This window comes from Tamandua tetradactyla, chromosome 3 (assembly GCF_023851605.1).
Source record: "Tamandua tetradactyla isolate mTamTet1 chromosome 3, mTamTet1.pri, whole genome shotgun sequence".
Classification (NCBI taxonomy): domain Eukaryota; kingdom Metazoa; phylum Chordata; class Mammalia; order Pilosa; family Myrmecophagidae; genus Tamandua; species Tamandua tetradactyla.
This window is the reverse complement of record NC_135329.1, coordinates 170,235,878-170,254,521: the sequence shown is the minus strand read 5'-3', so window position 1 is coordinate 170,254,521 and position 18,644 is coordinate 170,235,878. Positions and strand designations below refer to the sequence as shown.

The 18,644-nt window shown below is 36.3% G+C and overlaps 1 protein-coding gene across 5 annotated transcripts in view; it reads left to right on the top strand.

Moving 5' to 3' along the window:
• The window catches only part of HECW2 (HECT, C2 and WW domain containing E3 ubiquitin protein ligase 2), a 405,018-nt gene that overhangs the window by 342,635 nt on the left and 43,739 nt on the right, over nucleotides 1-18,644 (top strand). For all 5 annotated transcript variants that reach the window (XM_077154518.1, XM_077154517.1, XM_077154520.1 and 2 more), the window contains 2 exons: nucleotides 9,168-9,251; nucleotides 11,828-11,937. In XM_077154518.1, coding sequence (XP_077010633.1) covers nucleotides 9,168-9,251; nucleotides 11,828-11,937 — 194 coding nt within the window. The remainder of the gene's footprint in view (nucleotides 1-9,167; nucleotides 9,252-11,827; nucleotides 11,938-18,644) is intronic.

The window sequence follows — 18,644 nt, the reverse complement described above, 5'->3', positions numbered from 1 at the left end:
CCTAAATATAGTTCCTAGATATAACTTTGAAAGATTCCCCAAATTACAATTATGTTCATCCACTGGATAGTTCTTCAAAGCATTGTGCTTTCTTGCTAATAAATGGGTCAATCAGCATTTTCAAACCATTTTCTTACATGGGAAATAGCCATGTTTTAGGTATATCTGTTCCACTATTGATTTTTGCTAAATTCTGTTGCATTTATCAAAAAAAACAGTTTAGCAAACTATTATTCTTCATCAGTAGTTTATTAGACATGGACTCTTTTTACCAAAGCTGATATCAGTATTGAATCCAGCCTAAATGCTTTTCCCATAACCCAAAGAATAATGAAACCATTTCCAAAATCATAGAGAACAATGAATTTTCAGTTATATTAGTAAAAATGGCTTTCAATGAAATCTATTTTTTGTGTATATTTAGACCATTGCTAAATTGCGAGTGAATCAGAAACGTTACTTACAAAGCAAACAAAATAAAGATCCCCTGTATTTTAATAATGTGTTTTTTTCTCACTGTTTTTTTTGGTCTATATTACTGGTGAAATTTAAATAATAGTGGAAACTATCTTCAGAAAAAGTAACTTGGTATCACCACTGCTAAAACCAATACCACCAATTATTTTATACCCATTGTTCTGCATACAAATGGATACCATTAACTGCATCCAGTTGAGTAACTTATTACTGTTATTTCCTTGGTGGTACATTGCACAGAAAACATTCTTGAAGGTCCATCAGGGTGCCCTTGTACCAAGAATCAGGCATCTTCTGTGTCTAACTTTTGTCATTTACAACAGAAGTGGCATAATGGTACCATCTGTGCTTAAAGTATTTCAAATTACCTTGTTTTTTTCTGCCATATGTATTGTTGTATGCTTACATTCCAAATTGCGTGTAGGTCGCTTGAAGTCAGAGTACCTATCTTACTCCTAAGAGCCCCCATACGGCCTCCCATCTCATTTTGCATGGGGTGGGAATTTTATAAATGTTTGTTAAATGAATCAATTTTATAGATGGTATATTTGAAACTTAATGATAGCACCTAAATTATTTATCCCAGTTGGCAAGTAACTACAATTCCCTTGCACAGAAGGACATACATAAAAATACAGAATCCATCTTTGTAATATAGCAATTTATATGTCTTTATATTCCAAATGGCACATTTTATTACAAAAAAATTGTAATGAATAACATTTATTTTACAAGCTTGTCTAAATTTCTCTAGCATGTAACATTATTTTGATTACTGAGATGAAATTTAGAATAATTTTTTCAACTTAAAATCACATTGGAAAAAAATAACTAAAAAAATCACATTAGGATTGGTTGGGAGTGGTTTTTATTTTTAAATTAATTTGCATATAATTAAATGTTTGCAGTTTTCCATCTTTTCTACTATTGTCATAGTATTTTTTCATTTATTCAGTACTGTCTTGCAATAAGATTTTCTTGTTTTCTTTATATAGAAACTGAATGATTTTTGTCTGTTTTCCTACTTATTTTTTGTTTTTGTTTCTATTATGGGTAGACTCTTTTGTTTATATTTTATCTTCTAAATTATGACTGCTGAAATATGATAGATGTTACTAGTTTTTGTGTAGTACTACTTTCTTGAAATTGCTACTTCCAGTTATTTTTTCCCTTGCCTTGATATTTTATATCAGTATTTGAAAAATACTGCCTTATCTGTACCTATCCATTTATGAGCTATTTAACTGGATTTTCCATTCTAATTGCTTTGCAGTAACCAGTTTTTTAGTATATTCATTTTAAAGTAAAACTACAGGCAGACATAGCATAGTTTAAATTCCTCGATACATTTTCAATTAAAACATCTGTTATGAAATGCCTAATAAAATATTCTAATTAAAAAGAATATACAAACCACTTTTTTCTTTTATAAGAAGCTAATTATACATTTCGATATATCTAAATATTAATTCTTCAGAATATTAATGCTATTAGGATCCCAATGGGCAGATTTCATAACTGAGTGTTTTTACATGTAATAATGACACTTATTTTTTAGACTCCAAAATTGATTTGATGTATATAGAAGTTTGCTTTATTAAGATTACTGTTTCCCATTATCTGTTGAGTTATGAGAACTTTACATTCTTCACTTGTATTATCTCTTTGATACTCATGGCAGTAGTTCAGTTTTAAAAAAGAGGCCAATATCTTCTCTACTGCATCTCATGGTGAGTGCTCAGTAAATATTAGTGGAATGGGCCAAGGTTTAGCCTGATTAGAACAACTTATCTCCAGTCAACAACAGAAACAGAAAAAGGAGTCAGTCACCAGGCATCTAGTTTGGTTCTATTTTCAATAGATCGTACTGTCTGTTGGAAGAAAAATAAGTAGTTATAAGGCCTATCTAATAATATACATGATAATTAAAATTTATGGAATATTTACTATGTAATAGGCTCCATGCTGAATATCTTATTTGCATTCATTCACTTAATCCTTTCCACAACCCTAGGAGACAGGTACTGTAACTATGCTTATGTTGAAGATGAAGAAAACAGGCAAAGGAAATTCAGTAACTCTTTAAGTTTTTCCAGTTTTCTAGCCTCTCCATTTTCTCCCATGTTAGTGGATGAATTCCTTCCTTTAGGCCTAGATAAATATAGTGATGACCTCTACCAGCCTATGCCTTCAAGAGACAAGGGTCCTCAGGTGTACTTACTACTATGATATAACCAAGGTACTGAGGGTATTGTGTGTGTGTGTGTGTGTGTGTGTGTGTGTGTTCAGAGCAGTGGTAGGATTGGTGATGGATGATATTAGATGCCTTAGAGCTAAGGTACTCATGAGTGCCCAGTTTCTACCCTGCCTATCACCTCTTATACCTCCTCTATCCATTACAAGCAACAATGGCTAATGAGAACAAAAGGTACCATTTTATTATTCTTATTGGCCCAAATGCAAAACTTCTGTAGAATAGAAGTTTACTCAAAGCCCATGTAGGGCCTCTTCCTCCAAACTTTAACCCTGGCCAGGCCCTGAGACAGAAGCAATCTGCCGAGCTATCTGCTCCTCATGAAGGCTATATAAGACATACAAATGTCCAGAAAAAAAAATAGAAGAAGAAAGAGTCTATGGCTCTGTGACTCTGTAGGCACTCTGACTCTACCAATTAGGAATGGACACTTTCTTTTCTTTACATTGGGACTGTCTTTTTCCCTTTTATATAGAGAGGAATTTGTCCAGTTTCAGATCCCTTATGATCTTGTGTGTCCTGGTAGGAATGAGAAAGGAGGGAGGGAAAATGACTGTCCATTTCTTATAAAAATAAGAGTCTATTATCCTGAGCCGACAGGTGTTGATTCTAGTCCTTGGAACAGCCACTATCAAGCTGCATAGCCTTCGGTTTCTTTATCTGTTAAATGTGGCAACTGGACTAAAGGTGCCTTCCAGCTCTTTAGTCCTATATCCCTCTGAGTCCTGAGGATGTGAACAGTAGGTACACCACTATTCATATTATATACCCAGGTTGTATTTAAAGAATGAATACCTGAAGGGAGTATAAATTCTTGTCTTCAATTGGGATTTGTACAAGATTGTATTTTATCAGAATCATGATGGCATGTATGAAGCTGATTTATATCCATCTATCTACAACAAATGTTGCCCCTAATATGTGGCTAATTAATGTCACTTCTATGTGTCCAGAAGAATTATATGACTATAGTGGACCTAAATTTTCAAACTTAAACTATATAATGGAAGGTAGAAAGGAAAGTGGATCTGTCTATTGCATGTCTCTATCATTCAAGTCAGGTAGCCCTGTGACTGTAATGATGAGTGTGAATAATCAAAACTGGTTTCCTTTCCTGACACTGTGCCATTAGAAAAGTCAAGGGCCTGCCCATGCCAAAAAAAAAAAAAAAAGAGTCAAGGTCACTTCTCTAAAACTGCCCTCAGATAGTTTTATAAAACATATGTACTTGTTACAGGAACCATGCATGTGTAGAGTTTGCACTCCAGAGTTTTGTGGTTTAGAGGCATTGCTGCTTCTGATTGTTTCTGAACACGTGCTCCTCTTCAACTTCACCAAAATTTCGGTTAGTTTCAATGAGAGTATTTTATGTGGGAATTCCAGTCTTGAGACTTCGTTCATTGTCCTCAAATGATCTTCTGCAAGAGCTGATCTTCTGGGGTGATTCTATGCACTGGAGGAAGTGGTTACAAGGTCTAAATATGGGAGTGTGAGAAGAAACAACAGCCAGCAACTTTTTACTGAAGTCGTTGCTGTACTGTTCAGCATCTTGTTAAAATCAATTAAGAGATTTCCTCTTTACCTATCTTTACACATTCCTTATTGGATTCTATTTTAGTAAATAATATGACTTTAGCTTTTTTAATTCTTTTTTTATATCTTTGCCACAGCCAAAAATGACAGTAAGATTGTTCATTCCAAACCCGGAGTTGGACTCTTACGGAAATTTGTTCAGAGCCAAGTCTATTATTTTGGCATTAATTGATCACGTGCCTAGTTTATATTTTATTAAGCTTATTGCATGCGCAGTGCAGTGCTAAGTACATGGGGAACACAAAGATAAGGGAGGAAGGGCTTTTGTCCTCAAGAGATGTACATTTCAAAAAGAACTTAAGTTGTACCCAAGAAACTCATGTTTTGAAAGGAACATACATTGTACCCAAGTGGCATATAAAAAAGGTGCAATGGTGGAAGGCCTGGACATACTCTTAGGACCACAGAGAGAGAAACATACCTAGAGGGGGGTCGAATGACAATATATGCTATTTGAATATAATCTTAATGTTCATAATAGACCTCTAGTATTGAATAAAATTTTTTCATAAAGAGAAATTAGAGGACTGCCACAGATTCCTTCTAGCTCTATAAATATATAAAATAAAGTTGAATAACTATGTTAACCTACCCAGTTCTTCTAATCAGGGTCAGTTGTATCTTTAACAATGTTACTCAAACTTACGTTCAAAACTATTCTAAAAGGAAAACAAATATTGAAAACCCACAATTTTTATTTTAACCAGTTTTACTTTAAAGAAGGTAAAATATGTACAAATATAATGTATAAACTTATGCTTACTGATTTTAAGGACTATGAAAGCAAAAGACATGTACAAATGAAACAAAAGCTTTACCAATCCACAGCTGCTGATAATTAGAAATATTAATGTGAGTAGATTTTGGACAAAAGCTGAACCACTCATGTTGCCGCTATTATCAGTAGAAAGATACTTTTGTGCTTTTTATTTCGCTGGTACTTGACTTGATTCTTTTGATTTTTTATCTAAAAATCCAGCACTTGCCTCCTTGGCACTACGATGGTCATCATTTTTCCTCCTTAACAAAAGGCTTATTTTTATCTGATTCACTTGTCTTGATGAGTTCATTCATTTCCCAGTGCACCTCCAAATACAATACTGAAGAAAATATATATATCATTGAATGAACGTTGTGATGAGTGAATTCTTTCACCACTTCTCTATTTTTGAACTATTGCAGAACTTTTGTTCTTCGAATAACCATGATGTCCTTTATCTTTATTTGGCATGAATGCATAATTTACTTTTCAAATCTACTTCTTTTGTTTCTTCTTTAGCTTATGGCAATTACATAATACTTTACTTAGTCTCACTTCGTTTTCATGATGCAAAGTAGCTCTGCAAAAGAAAAGTTTTGCTTTTATAATTCGTAAAGGAATTATGCATGACTAGCAGACAGGGACTGTTGTTTAATATATATATAAATCTCCTCATCAAGGCCCTGCCAGCATAAGGACAGCCAGGCTTGCTTCCAAACTGAACACTTTTTTGGTAGTCATGTTTTATTGTACAATAATTTTTTAAACATTTTTCATTGTGAAATATATTTACAGAAAAGTAATAAATTTCAAAGTGTAGTTTAGCAAGTAGTTATAGAGCAAATTTCAAACTATACTATGGGTTACAGTCCCAAAATGTCAGTTATTTCCTTTGCTGTTCTAGTACACTCGAAACTAAAATGAAACATCTATATAATGATTCAATAGTCAAAATCCTTTGTGAAGTCCTAACTTCTCTGTTAACAGCTCCTGCCTCTCATTTGGTCATTCTCTCAATTTTCAGAGATATTTGAACAATGACCATTTGCACTTCATGTAGAAAAGGAGTGTCAACATTATGGGGTAGGGAAAGGCAACTGGTTGATATTCTGGGAGAGTCTGCTACCTCTAAGTTTTAGGGCTTATCTGACCTAGGAACAATCTGGAGGTTTTAAGTTTCTGAAAAATGATCTTAATCAGTAAAACTTTTATAGAATTTAGATAGATCCCTGGGTTTTCAGGAATGCTGCTAACACAACACTTTAAAAGCTCATCTCTGTAAACCTGCAAGTGCTCTAATAAGAAATAAAAATTTTAATTCATCTCTGATCACTTGCCACCAACTATCTTATAAATGCAAGCATAGTGCTTGAAGTCACATGGCAATATTCGGTCCAAGTTGTCATCCAAATTATCCAAAACGTACTTATGATTATTAACATTTTTAATCATGAAAGTAAAATTACAGAATTTAAAATTCTTCTAGAACTCGAGATAATATCTGCAAATTTCTTGTAGACAGGAACACCCATTTGAGAAACACTGGTCTATGTGATATTGGGTAAACACTTGGCTATCAAGAAGCAGTTCCTACTTTTTTTCTCAGAAAAGATTGGTTACACATTTGAGGATATCTGTTCACCTCTCTCTCTTCCTCAACCTTGATCTGCCCTCTTGACAGTCAATAAATGAATGCCTTCTTTGTTTCTAGCATAAGAGGACTTCATAGACTAAGTGAGAATATAAGGCCAAAACACAGTTCAGACAAGTGAGCAAAACCAAATTTTAAATATTTTCACATAATGCTAGAATTGTCCATTGACTTTCTCTCTCAAACTGCACCATGAACTCCTTGAGACAGGGACCGTGCTTTGTTCCCTTTGGGATTCCCAGTGTGTGGTACCATGCTGGCTGGTATACAGTAGGCACTCAGGAAGTATTCACTGAGAGAATGAATGGGCCTCATTATAAAAAAGTACTTAGTGGGTTGATATATATCAGATGACATGCTCCAATGTCTCTTTCCTGGAAGTATATGGCCCATAGCCTGTCATTTTGATAAATAAGCTAACCTTGTGGACAACTCGTCCTAACCTGTCTCTGGTATGTTTTCACCTGAAGAATCAGACCAGGGGCCTTTACTGCCTATCTTGAAAGTGATAGAAAACTTCCCAATTGGCATATTTCCTCTCGTGCCTTCCCCCTTCCATTTCTTCACTTTGTCATCCTTGTGACTCAGGAAACTATGATGCCTTTCTTATTCACAGGAAACACACAAACCCCATTTCAGGGAATTATATCTTTACCATCATTCACCCATTCTGTATAGCTCCAGAAATTGGGGAGAGTGCTCAGCCTGTTTGCTTGTTTATTCCATTTGCCTGGATTCATCATGATGATAGGCTAGGGAGATAAACTGTGTCTTTGTTGGAGATAGCTTTTGATTCCTCAAGATCAAAGCATATTGTTACTGACCCTCATGAGAGTGCTTCTTTGGTTAACTTATTGTTCATTTTTCTCCAAGATAACTTTTCTCTAATTTAGTTTTTTAAGCCAACTTTTGTGTCTCTTATGAAAAAATCATTCACCAGATAATTGGCCTTGATTTCCATCACATGCTTCAGACACGTGATTGCAACACTTTAGAGAAAATGTTCCGCCTGATTCGGAGCCTTCAAACTGAACTAACCTTAGGCAGAGAGACTGGACTTTCTCTTCTGAACGATTTCTGATAATATATGTCTGCCACTTCTTTTTCAGTGGCCTTTTTTTTTTTAGTAGTTAACTCTTTGCAATAAAGGATGGAAAAGAAAATTTGGCAATACTAATCATTAGATGCTTCATATATTAACATATTAGGTAAAATGGATCTAGCCAGAAGAAACTGAGGACTGAATTCTATTTATCACTCCTAGTAAACTATGTGGCTGGGAAGAAATCAGTTGACTTTGGGCATTAGGAAATTTTTCATCTGGACAATTAAAGGTTCCCTTCTGCCTCACTGCCTTCAAGTGTTAACAATCTTAAGATAATTCACAATTTGGAAATTTAAAATGCAGTGCAACTTTATGAACATATCTAATGGAAATGCAGGATGCACTAAGAACAAAGTGTAAATAAATACTTACATTAGAGATTGAAAAGTTATTGCATAGTACAGGAATCATAATAGAATATATTGTCCTTAGTACCCAGAATAAAGTTGCGTATTTGTATTAGCCTCTGTGTTCCAATCAAATGTAAGGCTTTCATTATGAGTTTATGATTAGATAGATAGATAGTTTATGAGTTTGTATTTTTATTCATCATATGCAAGTTAATGATGATGTGTTTTGAAATAGCATAACATAAGTGAAAGAAAGCAACTAAAAAGTTTTATTAAAATTCTGCTCATAATGAGTTAAAAATAGTAACAGAAAGATGCCTTAAACAGAAAAAACTGGTATTATTACATATCTATAAAAAAATTATAGTAGAAGTAGATCACATTGTTGTATTTGATATGTATATTTACATTTGCACAGGTATACATACACTCTCTTTCACTAACTGTAGTACTGAAAGTGTTTCAGTTTTTCAGTTATTTGAGAGAGAAGTCATATGTTTTTATGTTTAATATATGATGCACAGACATTATCTACTTCTCATCATGCACCTTAAAGGAAAATAGGTGAATATCCTTATGCATTCCCTTTTTGGAATAGCAGCATCAGCTTAAATGTCCTTATTAATGCTTATAATTTAGGCCTACAGCACACTTTAACTCAAAGTAGAGTCTGCAGTTTACTGGTTCACTGGTACAACTACTTGTAGTAGTATTTGGGCAGCAAAATGATGACAGCAATAAAAGAATCTCTTTTTTAACTGCATTAGAACTGGGAGATGTTGATGCTTACAAGGTCTTCCTTCAAGGCGAGGATTCTCTCCTTCTTGGGTCTATATTTCTGGGGTGTAACTGCACAGTACCCCATGCAAAACAGGTACCAAAAGCTGTTGTGGCCACTTGCATAATGGTACCTAAAGCACAGAATTATGTCCCAAAAGTCTACCACATATCTTTAAGCTGTTTCTTTGCTTACACAGGGAGAAGATCCAATTTATCCGTACTGAAGGGACCCCAGGATTGGTGCGACTTTCAAGTGATGCAGACCTTGTTATGTTGCTGAGGTATGCGACACGAGTTCTCAAAGTAGATAGTATTATAGAACATTTAGAAAATAATATGCCAATATTGGTAGCCCCACGATGTCTCCTTTTTCTTGAAGACTTGTGGACAACTGTTGAGGGTTAGCATGCTGATTTAGTGATAACTTCATTACAGATTACCTTTCTTATAACCGAGATCTGTTTGACTTTGTACCTTGCTGGGAAAGGAGGTGGTCTTAGAGAAGAGAAAGGTCATAGACACTAATGAATACTTTCCCTCTCACAGAATGGAGCAAAGGGCATCTGAATGAAGTATGCACCTTTTACCCCTTCATATATATAAAATAGGTCATATGTCGTATTTGTATTTTTGTAAAAACTTTTTTTTTCCTGAAAGTGCGTTCTGTCTGCTTTTACTGATTCAGGACATTATTTACTGTATGGCTTTGAGAGTTTAGGTTTGAAAAATCAGATCAGAAAGTTGAAATTTGGTCATTGGTACACAATCAGTTGCCAACTTGATGGCCTTTCATAAAACTGATCAATTTTATTTTCTTTCCTAATGGTTAGATTGGCTTTAATTTTTTTAAATTTAGAGTTGGGAAACTAATAGTTTTCAAAAGACCTTCTGATTTTTAATATTATCCCTCAAATGCAGGCAGGCTAGAGCAAATAATGCTTTGTTCTACCCAGTGGTTGGGGCACCTCCCACTGTAACCTCCATAGAGTTAGAGGACACGCCATGCCGAGCCACTCAGACAATGTCTTGGTTACCCCAGAGTACTAACAACCTCGTTTGTGTTATTTGTCATGATTTTGACCCTGACCATTTCTGACTGTCCATTTGATGCTTGCCATGTTTGTAAAACTAAAGTGCTTTATAAAAATTTCATTTTTTTTACTATGTAGTTGATATGAAAGATTTCTGGGTATTGGTTATATTAAATGGAAAGAACAAATGTCATTCTTTCCTTTATATATATATATATATATATATATTTTTTTTTTTTTTTTGCAAGGGCAGGCACTGGGAATTGAACCTGGGTCTCTGACATGGCAAGTGGGAACTCTGCCTGCTGAGCCACCATGGCCTGCCCCCTTTTAACATATTTCCTCCAAGGAAGGAACTATTCCCTGTAGTAAATATCTTTCTAGGGACTAGGCTTAGAAGTCTGAGGAGAGGGTACTGATTCCTACTCTTTTAGCTTTAGATATTTAGACCCTTGTGGTATCAGCTGTTACATGGAACTCTCCCTAGCAGTTAATTTTAAATTCACATTATTTTGTTGGTTATTGAAAAGTCAGAGACCCGGATTTTTGAGTACCTAATTTGCTGTTATAAATCAGCTGCTTCTGGTTCCATATCTTTTGAGTTTTATAGCTCATAAGTTGAAATATGGCTTTGAAAATATCATGTCTAAAAATGCTTTCGCCACACTTGCCTAGCAGATATGTACATGTGAGCAAAGAACCAGACTAAGAATAATCAATTTGTTATTGAGATATTATAACTCAGAGTTTCTCAACCTCAGAACTATTGACAATTTGAGGGCAGATGATGCTTTGTTGTGAGGGCTAGCCTGTGTTTTATAGGATGTTTAGCAGCAGACTGGCCTTTACCTGTTAGATGTGAATAGAATCCCCTCTGCCAATTGTGACAACCAAAATTGTCTAGGATATTGACAAATATCCCCTGGGAAACACAATTGCTCCTGATCAAGAAACAATGACATAACTCTAGGAGTCATCTTTTTACTATTGCCACTTCTACTGAATGTTTTCTGACAGGTTTCTGGATTTGGCCAAGTTTGAGGGAAAGGAAATCCAGGTCTACCTTTCAATTAAAAACACATGAGTCCTCTTACTTGTACTGTTGTTTTTTGGCTATGTTGTCAAGTGTTTATGTATTTGAGATTGGTACAAGTAGCACCTTTCTTTATTATAATGTTTAGTAAAATGTCTGAGATTACACAATCTCAGGTTCCTTGGTCACTATCTTTCGGAAGAGTTTTAGAAATAAAAATTCCAATATGTAGTAGAAAGAAGATAGTGTAATGATCTAAGATCAAAATTCTCACATTTGAAAAGCAGTATAAGCCAAGGGAGCTAATTATTTAGGAGGCATAATTATTTAGTAGGTATTTTGTTTTATTTGCCTTTCATTCTCCAGTTAAATCCTAAATTCTTTGGAAGCTGAGCCCCTGTTGTATATTTCTCGGAATGATGATTTATGGATTCTTAATAAACATTGTCTATTGTGTTTGAATATTAGTTGCAAATCTAAAAACACAGGTACTATTTTCAAACAAATATTTACACTCAAATCCTCATGTTAAAGTAGTAAAATGGAAATTGGGTTGTCTGACGGTGGAAGGAAAAAAGGCAAATAGCCACGTTTCACACGAGCTGAAACTCTCTATTGTTTTGTCCCAAGGGTTACCTGTAGGAGAAGTGTGACAGGGGCTTCCTTTGGGATATAAACTGGACCTCAGCGGGGATTGGTCATAGTGAGGGATTGGCTGTCCTAGTCATTGTAGGAACAAGACTTTCCTACACCTCTTTGGCTAAAGTACATTTTGTTTCTCGTCTTTCCTCAGTTTATTTGAAGAAGAGATAATGTCATATGTGCCTCCACATGCCTTACTCTACCCCAGTTATTGTCAGTCCCCACGTGGCTCCCCCGTGTCCTCCCCTCAGAACTCGCCAGGTGAGTAGATGTGCTGCTGCAGAGAACGCTCTAAGGAATGAGCCCTGGAGCCAGGTGTTCTTTCTGAACAGAGGGAATACTTTGGATACATTTTTAGTATTAGCACAGGTACATGTTGCCTGGCATTTACTGTCTCTTAAAACTGCTTTATTCCATGGGAATTCATTTGTACAGAAAGATAATGAAATCCAGACCAGGAGGTTAAATGTTAGTACTGACATTCAGATATAGAATTTACTTTTCATTAAGTTATGTAGTACCTAATGTATCTTGGAAAATATCAGTGAACAAAAATACTATGTTACCTTTTTGGATTTGAAAAGTTCTAGCTAGCAGGCTTATTTGATAGATAATAGAAAAAAGTACTACTGGGAAGAAATAATATAGAATTAAAATTAGTCAGTTTAATAGGCTTAAATATCTTTCCCTGCAGTATTCACTAACTATATTACATAGGAATAACAGAGATATGTGGATAGATAGAACATGTTGACAGATGAAACAAACCAAAATTTGTAAGTTCAAACTCTCTGAAAGAAGTGTGGTACAAATTAAGAAGCAAATATAAAAACAAATGAACTAATGCTAGAAAATGTAGCTAACTGAGTTTTTTTCCCTGAAGCCAGGTAGTCATAATGTTGACAGAGTATCAGCTCTATTTATTCTTCTTATAGGCAGTGTCTCATTCACACTTTAACAGTTATCCAAATTTAAAGTCTTTCAATAGAAATCCAAACTCCATATGTGTTGCTAAAAGCTGCTAGGTGTTCTTTGATATATAACATGCATTTTCTCATATTGCTGTGATAATGAAGCTGCATCCTAATTGAATACTGCAACAGGAAAAGGTCCATTATTTTATTCATATAACACAGATTATTGAGCATCCAACTATGATCCAAGCACTGAATTAGGCTATGGTGCTACCAACATGAATAATATAGTTTTTGCCTTTGAAGGACTCATGGTGAAGCGGTGGAGGCGAGTGAGTCAACAGATGACTCTGTGAAGCTCTGTGGTTAGTCATGTGATGGAGATATGTGTGGGAACATATTATTCCTTCAGGATTGGGGCTGCAGTATTTAGGGAACAATAGAGTGAACTGGAATGGAGTAAAGCCTTGAAGGTATATGAGTAGGAATTTACTAAGTGGACCTAAGGAAGCAGGACAGTCTAGGCAAACTGGCAGTTTAAGCTCAGTCAAGAAGCGTGAGAGTAATTCAGAGCAAAGCAGTGGGTACAAGTGAAGGTAGCTCTCAAACACAGGTTGGAAAGATAGACTAGGGCCAGTTGGCTGGTGAAGCCTTACTTTTTGTATTCCATGTGAAGCCACTGAAGGTTTGTATACAGAAGAATGGCATGCTGATACCACTTCTGTTTCACAAAGATAAGTTTGGTGCCAATATGGAGGAAGGATAAAAGGATGAGAGACTGGAGTAAGAGAAACCAGCAGGGAGACTATTGCATTAACCTAGGTGATATCATGAAGAGCTGGACTAGCCGGTGATGGCGGTAATAGAGAAAAGAATATGAATGGATGTGGGTTGTTGGGACTTTGGGTCCAGGTAGGATGTGAGAGGTGAAGAAGAGGGAAAAATCAAGAGAGACTCTGAGGTCTTCCCTACCTACCTAGTCTATCAAGCAGATTTTAACACCATTTTACCATGAAAGGTAAAAGATTAGACTGAAAGGGAAAGGTCAGATGAGTTTCATTTGGGACATGTTGTACTGAGGAATCTTTGGACCATTCACTTGGAAATGCCCAAAGAAAAGTGATTGGCAATTGGGAGGAACCAGAAAGGACAAGTTAGTGAAAAGAGAAGAAAATAGAAGAAGTTGAAATGGGATTGGTTAAAGATAACAGATTCTGAAGGAAAATAAGGAAATACTTTTCAGAGGAGCCAGGTTTTGAAAAATGGGGTAGTTTAAAGAGCCAAATGCTCAGAAATCTCAGGAAGGATGAGACCTGATTAAAGGCCATTAGATTTGGAAACCATGAAATTTATATGTTTTTGCCAGAGCAGTTTCCATGAATGTAATTGGTCTTAAGCTGGTTTGGGATGAGTTACGAAATGATATAGGGTGTAAAATAGAAGCTAAAAGTGTAGAACACATTTTTTACAAAGTATGGAGGTGAGAAGAAAGCAAAATAGAATAGCAGTTAGGAATGGAGGAGTTACAGCTTTTAGGATGGGGAAATTGAGCGCGTGTGTATGTGCACAGGTCAAAGGATCAGGGTGGTAGGAAAGTGGTTTGTGGAATGGGGCAAAGAAGCAGCAGTCAACACAATGCAGGCCATAGGAGGGCGGGACACTGGAGTCTAAAGCCAGGCCAACTTTGGAACCGGGTAAGGACACATATTCTGATATGGGACAAGAGGAAAAAAGTATGCAGCACCACAGGTAAGGTTAAAAGTGCAGGGAAAAACTGATGGAATTCACAGCTAGTCTCAGTCACTTACCATCTGTGTGACTGGACAATTTATCTGCCTCACTGAACTTGAATTTCTTTTTCTGTAAAATGAATAATCACTTCCCCTGGTCATTTTGGATATTATACCTCACCTGGTGCCCGAACATAATAAGCATCCAATGTATGTCAGTGTACCCCCCTGTTTTCCTGCCTGGAAGTTTGATTCTGAGGATTATATTTGTCAATATATAAACCATTACTATCTGGATGATTTGAATCCATTTCTCCCTGGTATGCAGAGCTAGTTCCTTAGATGTTTAATCCTTCTGAGTGATCTTTATCTTAGCGAGAACTTATGCTGAAGTTTAAAATGGGTTGTTCTTTACCTGATGCTTTCTGGTTAAAGAAGTGAATCTGTATGGATTATTGCCCATACCAGTTAGAGCTTTCCTTTCCATGCCTTTTCTGTAGAAAAAGATCACCAGATGCTGTCCCATCGGAGCTTTATGGAGCCATGCTCTTTGAGATTGGCTGACATTTCTCTGTATGAACATTCTAAATAGTGACCACGTTTACTTTCTCATTTAGCATCACAAGTGCGCATGAATAATCCATAGTGATAATAAAATTCATTCTGGAAACTTAGATCTAGAGTTAAACATGTTCCAAAGACACGTATAACCCAAATATATCTAAATTGCTAGCAGTGTTTGTGGTGGTTTTAATTTTCAGGAAAAATCATCTCCATGTTTTTGGCCTGCGCTGTGGCAGTGGGCTTTGTTTGATCTTGAAATTGGGATGTACTGCTTGATATCAATGGAAGTAACTATAACTAATTCCACATGATACAGCAACAGGACCAGCTAGCTCCATTCTCAGTTTCTTTACATAAAATAGCCTCTCCTTTCACTGGTATCCCTGAAGTTTTTGTGAAAACAATATTTCAAACAGATTTTTTTCAAGTGTCTCATCCTCCTTATTGTGACTAAAATTTCACCACTTTTAGTGGTGTGAGAATAATATTGTGAAGATTACAACAATAATCAATTTCAGTGATCTTTCAGGGCCCCTAGAAACCTGGTAAACTTTCCATGCTTTTCCTCATTCCCACTCATTTGCATGTCTTTTCGAGAGCAGGAGAGAGCATGACTTTGGAAACTTTGACTCAACACTTTTTGCAGCTGTTAGAGTGCTCACCTAAAATTTGTCAAAATTTTGGAATGTGAAGGTTTATTTTCCTAGGGCCATTATAATGCCAATCCCGACCTCAGCTATGCCAGAAGGAAAAGATCTTTCCAGACATCCATAATATGGTTTTTTATGCCAAATATGGGACCCAGGAGTTTATTTAAGGATCTTATGTAGCAGCACATTTCTAGGAATTTAAATGTAATAACACCTAATTTATCTAATACTGTTGGAGATGTGCTCACTTCTGTGAATTTTCCAGGTAACTGAACCTATGACTTTAAGTGCCAAAAAACTTTTGTTTAACCCACCATCTGCTGCTCCTCTTTTAAAAAAATGCATATGGGTGGGCCATGGTGGCTCAGCAAGCAGAGTTCTCACCTGCCATGCCGAAGACCTAGGTTCTATTCCCGGTGCCTGCCCATGCAAAAAAAAAAAAAAAAGAAGAAGCTTAATATTTTCCACTCCTTTCTTTTTAAGTGCTCTGAGGATATTTCAAGATTTTTTGATCATCATGATAATGAGTTATGGTGCAGTAGATATTGTTACTTGATGTAGCCCACCCAGAAGTTAGTACCAGCTCCACGTCACCCTCAGCAGCAGTAAAGCAGATTCCGCACACTGAAGCCACGTAGGTCTTCGCAAAAGTTGTCTTGAAGGGATGGGACATGAGAGACAATTGCTTTTTCCAACACATGGCACGATTCCCTAAGGACCCTCTTTTCCTGTCTCTCTCCCTAAAGACATAGCATTTCAAAAACATTCCCCCTCTCTCTCTTTCTCTCTCTCTTCCACTCCCCCCACACCTTCCCCGCTGTCCCTGAAGTATCTTCACTTTTTTTTTTTAATAAGTAGTATTCTATCCCTTCTTTGCTCAGCCCTACAAAGGAGATCCAGGGGTCAAATAGCACAAATGAAGGATGGATGCTCCCTGCGTGAGTGAGAATGGGGGAGTTATAATTCCAGAGACTCTGGAAAGCTGCAGATGCTGTCCCTGTAATGAGATAGAGGTTTTATTTTTATTTTTTATTGTCTCCTTCCTCCCCAGTCCCTAGAGCAATCAGAGAATACCTGTCATTGGCATGCCCTTCATCTTTCCCCTTCTAAATTGCTTCTAATTTACCAAAAGTCTGAGAAATCAGAATATCAAGGTTCTTTTTTTTTTCTTTAAATAAACGCTCTGTAAATGAGAGCGTCAGCAAGCTCAAAATAAGACTCTTAGGGCCTATACTTCTCTTAGAAAAATAAAGCAAAAATACAAGGACTTGAGTGCTTGTACTTTGTATCAGCTATTTCGGAGGTATTTTTTTCTTAAGTTCCATATTCAGCTATGTGTCAGAAGGTGGAGACCGCCAGAAGTTACTGTAATTTTCTATGTTCTCATTCACTAACAGGGAATATAAAACAATGTCAGAGAGGTGTTTTTTGGTTTTCAGTTTGTGGTTGCTTTTATTTTAAGGAAGTGAACCAGGAAAGAAGTGGGCTTCTGAGTAGTCCCGGTACAGAGACCTGGAGCAGTGTGGGTTAGACTGAGTTCAGATCCCATCCAAGGGGAAGCCCTGGGCGTCAAAGCAGTCTGGGTTCCTGGTTGCACATCTGGAATCAAAAAAGGCCCAGACTGCTCAGGAGTTTGATGCCAAGATTTTTCTAGTGTTATCTGAAGTATTTCATCAGGTAGAATTCTTTAGTTTGGATGTGGCTATGCAATTTTGTAGCAGTAGATTGAAATAGTGTGATACTTTATATGAAAGTGCTTTAGGTCTGTCTAGCAACAATAAAGAAAAAAAAACCCTAATATCTGTTACTGAATTTTTTTCCTGAAAATAATTAACATAATGCTGACTATCCAATCAGCCCTTCATTTGATCACTTACCCTTTATGACATTGATCTTTTTGTTTCTGATTCCCTTTTTTAAGACCAGAATGACTATAAAATTACTCTCTCTATAAGAGTATCTGTCCTAAGATTTCACTTGTAGTTATGGTTCCTATACAATTACATTAGCTCAATCTTCCAAGAACAGTTTTGATTTCCAAAGTGGAAGTAACTTTGTTCCTGCTCTGAAATTTTTTGGCAATTGCACCTGACTTGCAGTTAAGAATTTGACAAGGGCCGACAGCATATTGTGCTGTAATTTTTAAGCCATGAATTAATGTGTGAATGATTTTTTTCCATAATAAATCTATTAACAAAGGAATTTTTGCAATTTGACAATTTCTATCTCCAGAGCCTCTGTAATTGAATCTCTTTAATCTTGAGTATAAATGGAGTGGAGTCAGAACTAATTTTTATAAAATGCCTTTATCGATGTTGATGGAATTCATTATGGCATTTCCCACATCCTTTTAAGCATCTCAAAATTGTTTGACAACAGTGTATGTGCTGGGTTTCTGTTTTGTTTTTTGTTTGCACAAGGAGCTCTTAAAGAATCATGTTTCTTTTGAGTCCTGAACATTTTTCATTTAGTCCATGTTCTTCTTTTTCCTCTTCCCTATCAATGACCGTGCTCTTTGAAAGCTAATTTCACTTACAGTTACTGAAGTCTAAAGTTCCTCAGACTGGAGCACCAACAACTTTGTTCTCCCTTCGCTAACTGGACTTGCTCTGCACTGCCCCGCCCCTTGGCCACTGAGGAGAGCAGCCTTGCCTTCCCGGAGATCTTGTTCCTTCATGTCGTAAATGATGCCTTTCAAACACATATATTAGCCCTTAGTTGGGCCCTGGATGCTGCCCAGGTGTTTCACTGGTTACATTTGACCTTTCTCTAGGGGTTACTGGTTTTCAACCTTGACTGCACATTGGAACCATCTGGAAATCTGTAAGTAAACGTTGATGCTTAGTGCTCACCCCCGGAGATTCTGGTGTAATGGATCTTGGGTGTGACCTGAGCATTTACGACTTTTAAAAAGTTTCCTACATGAGTCTAATGTTCAGTCATGACAGAACCACTGCTTGGAAGTCTCTTCTGCATCCCAGATCTTTTAAGTTCAAGTTTGTTTTCTGTGACATTGTTCTTTAGCCTTTTGGGTAAAAGTCTCGTAACTATTCGAACTGAATTCTAGGCAGATTATGGGTCAACAGCCAATTATGTAAAAAGGCCAACAC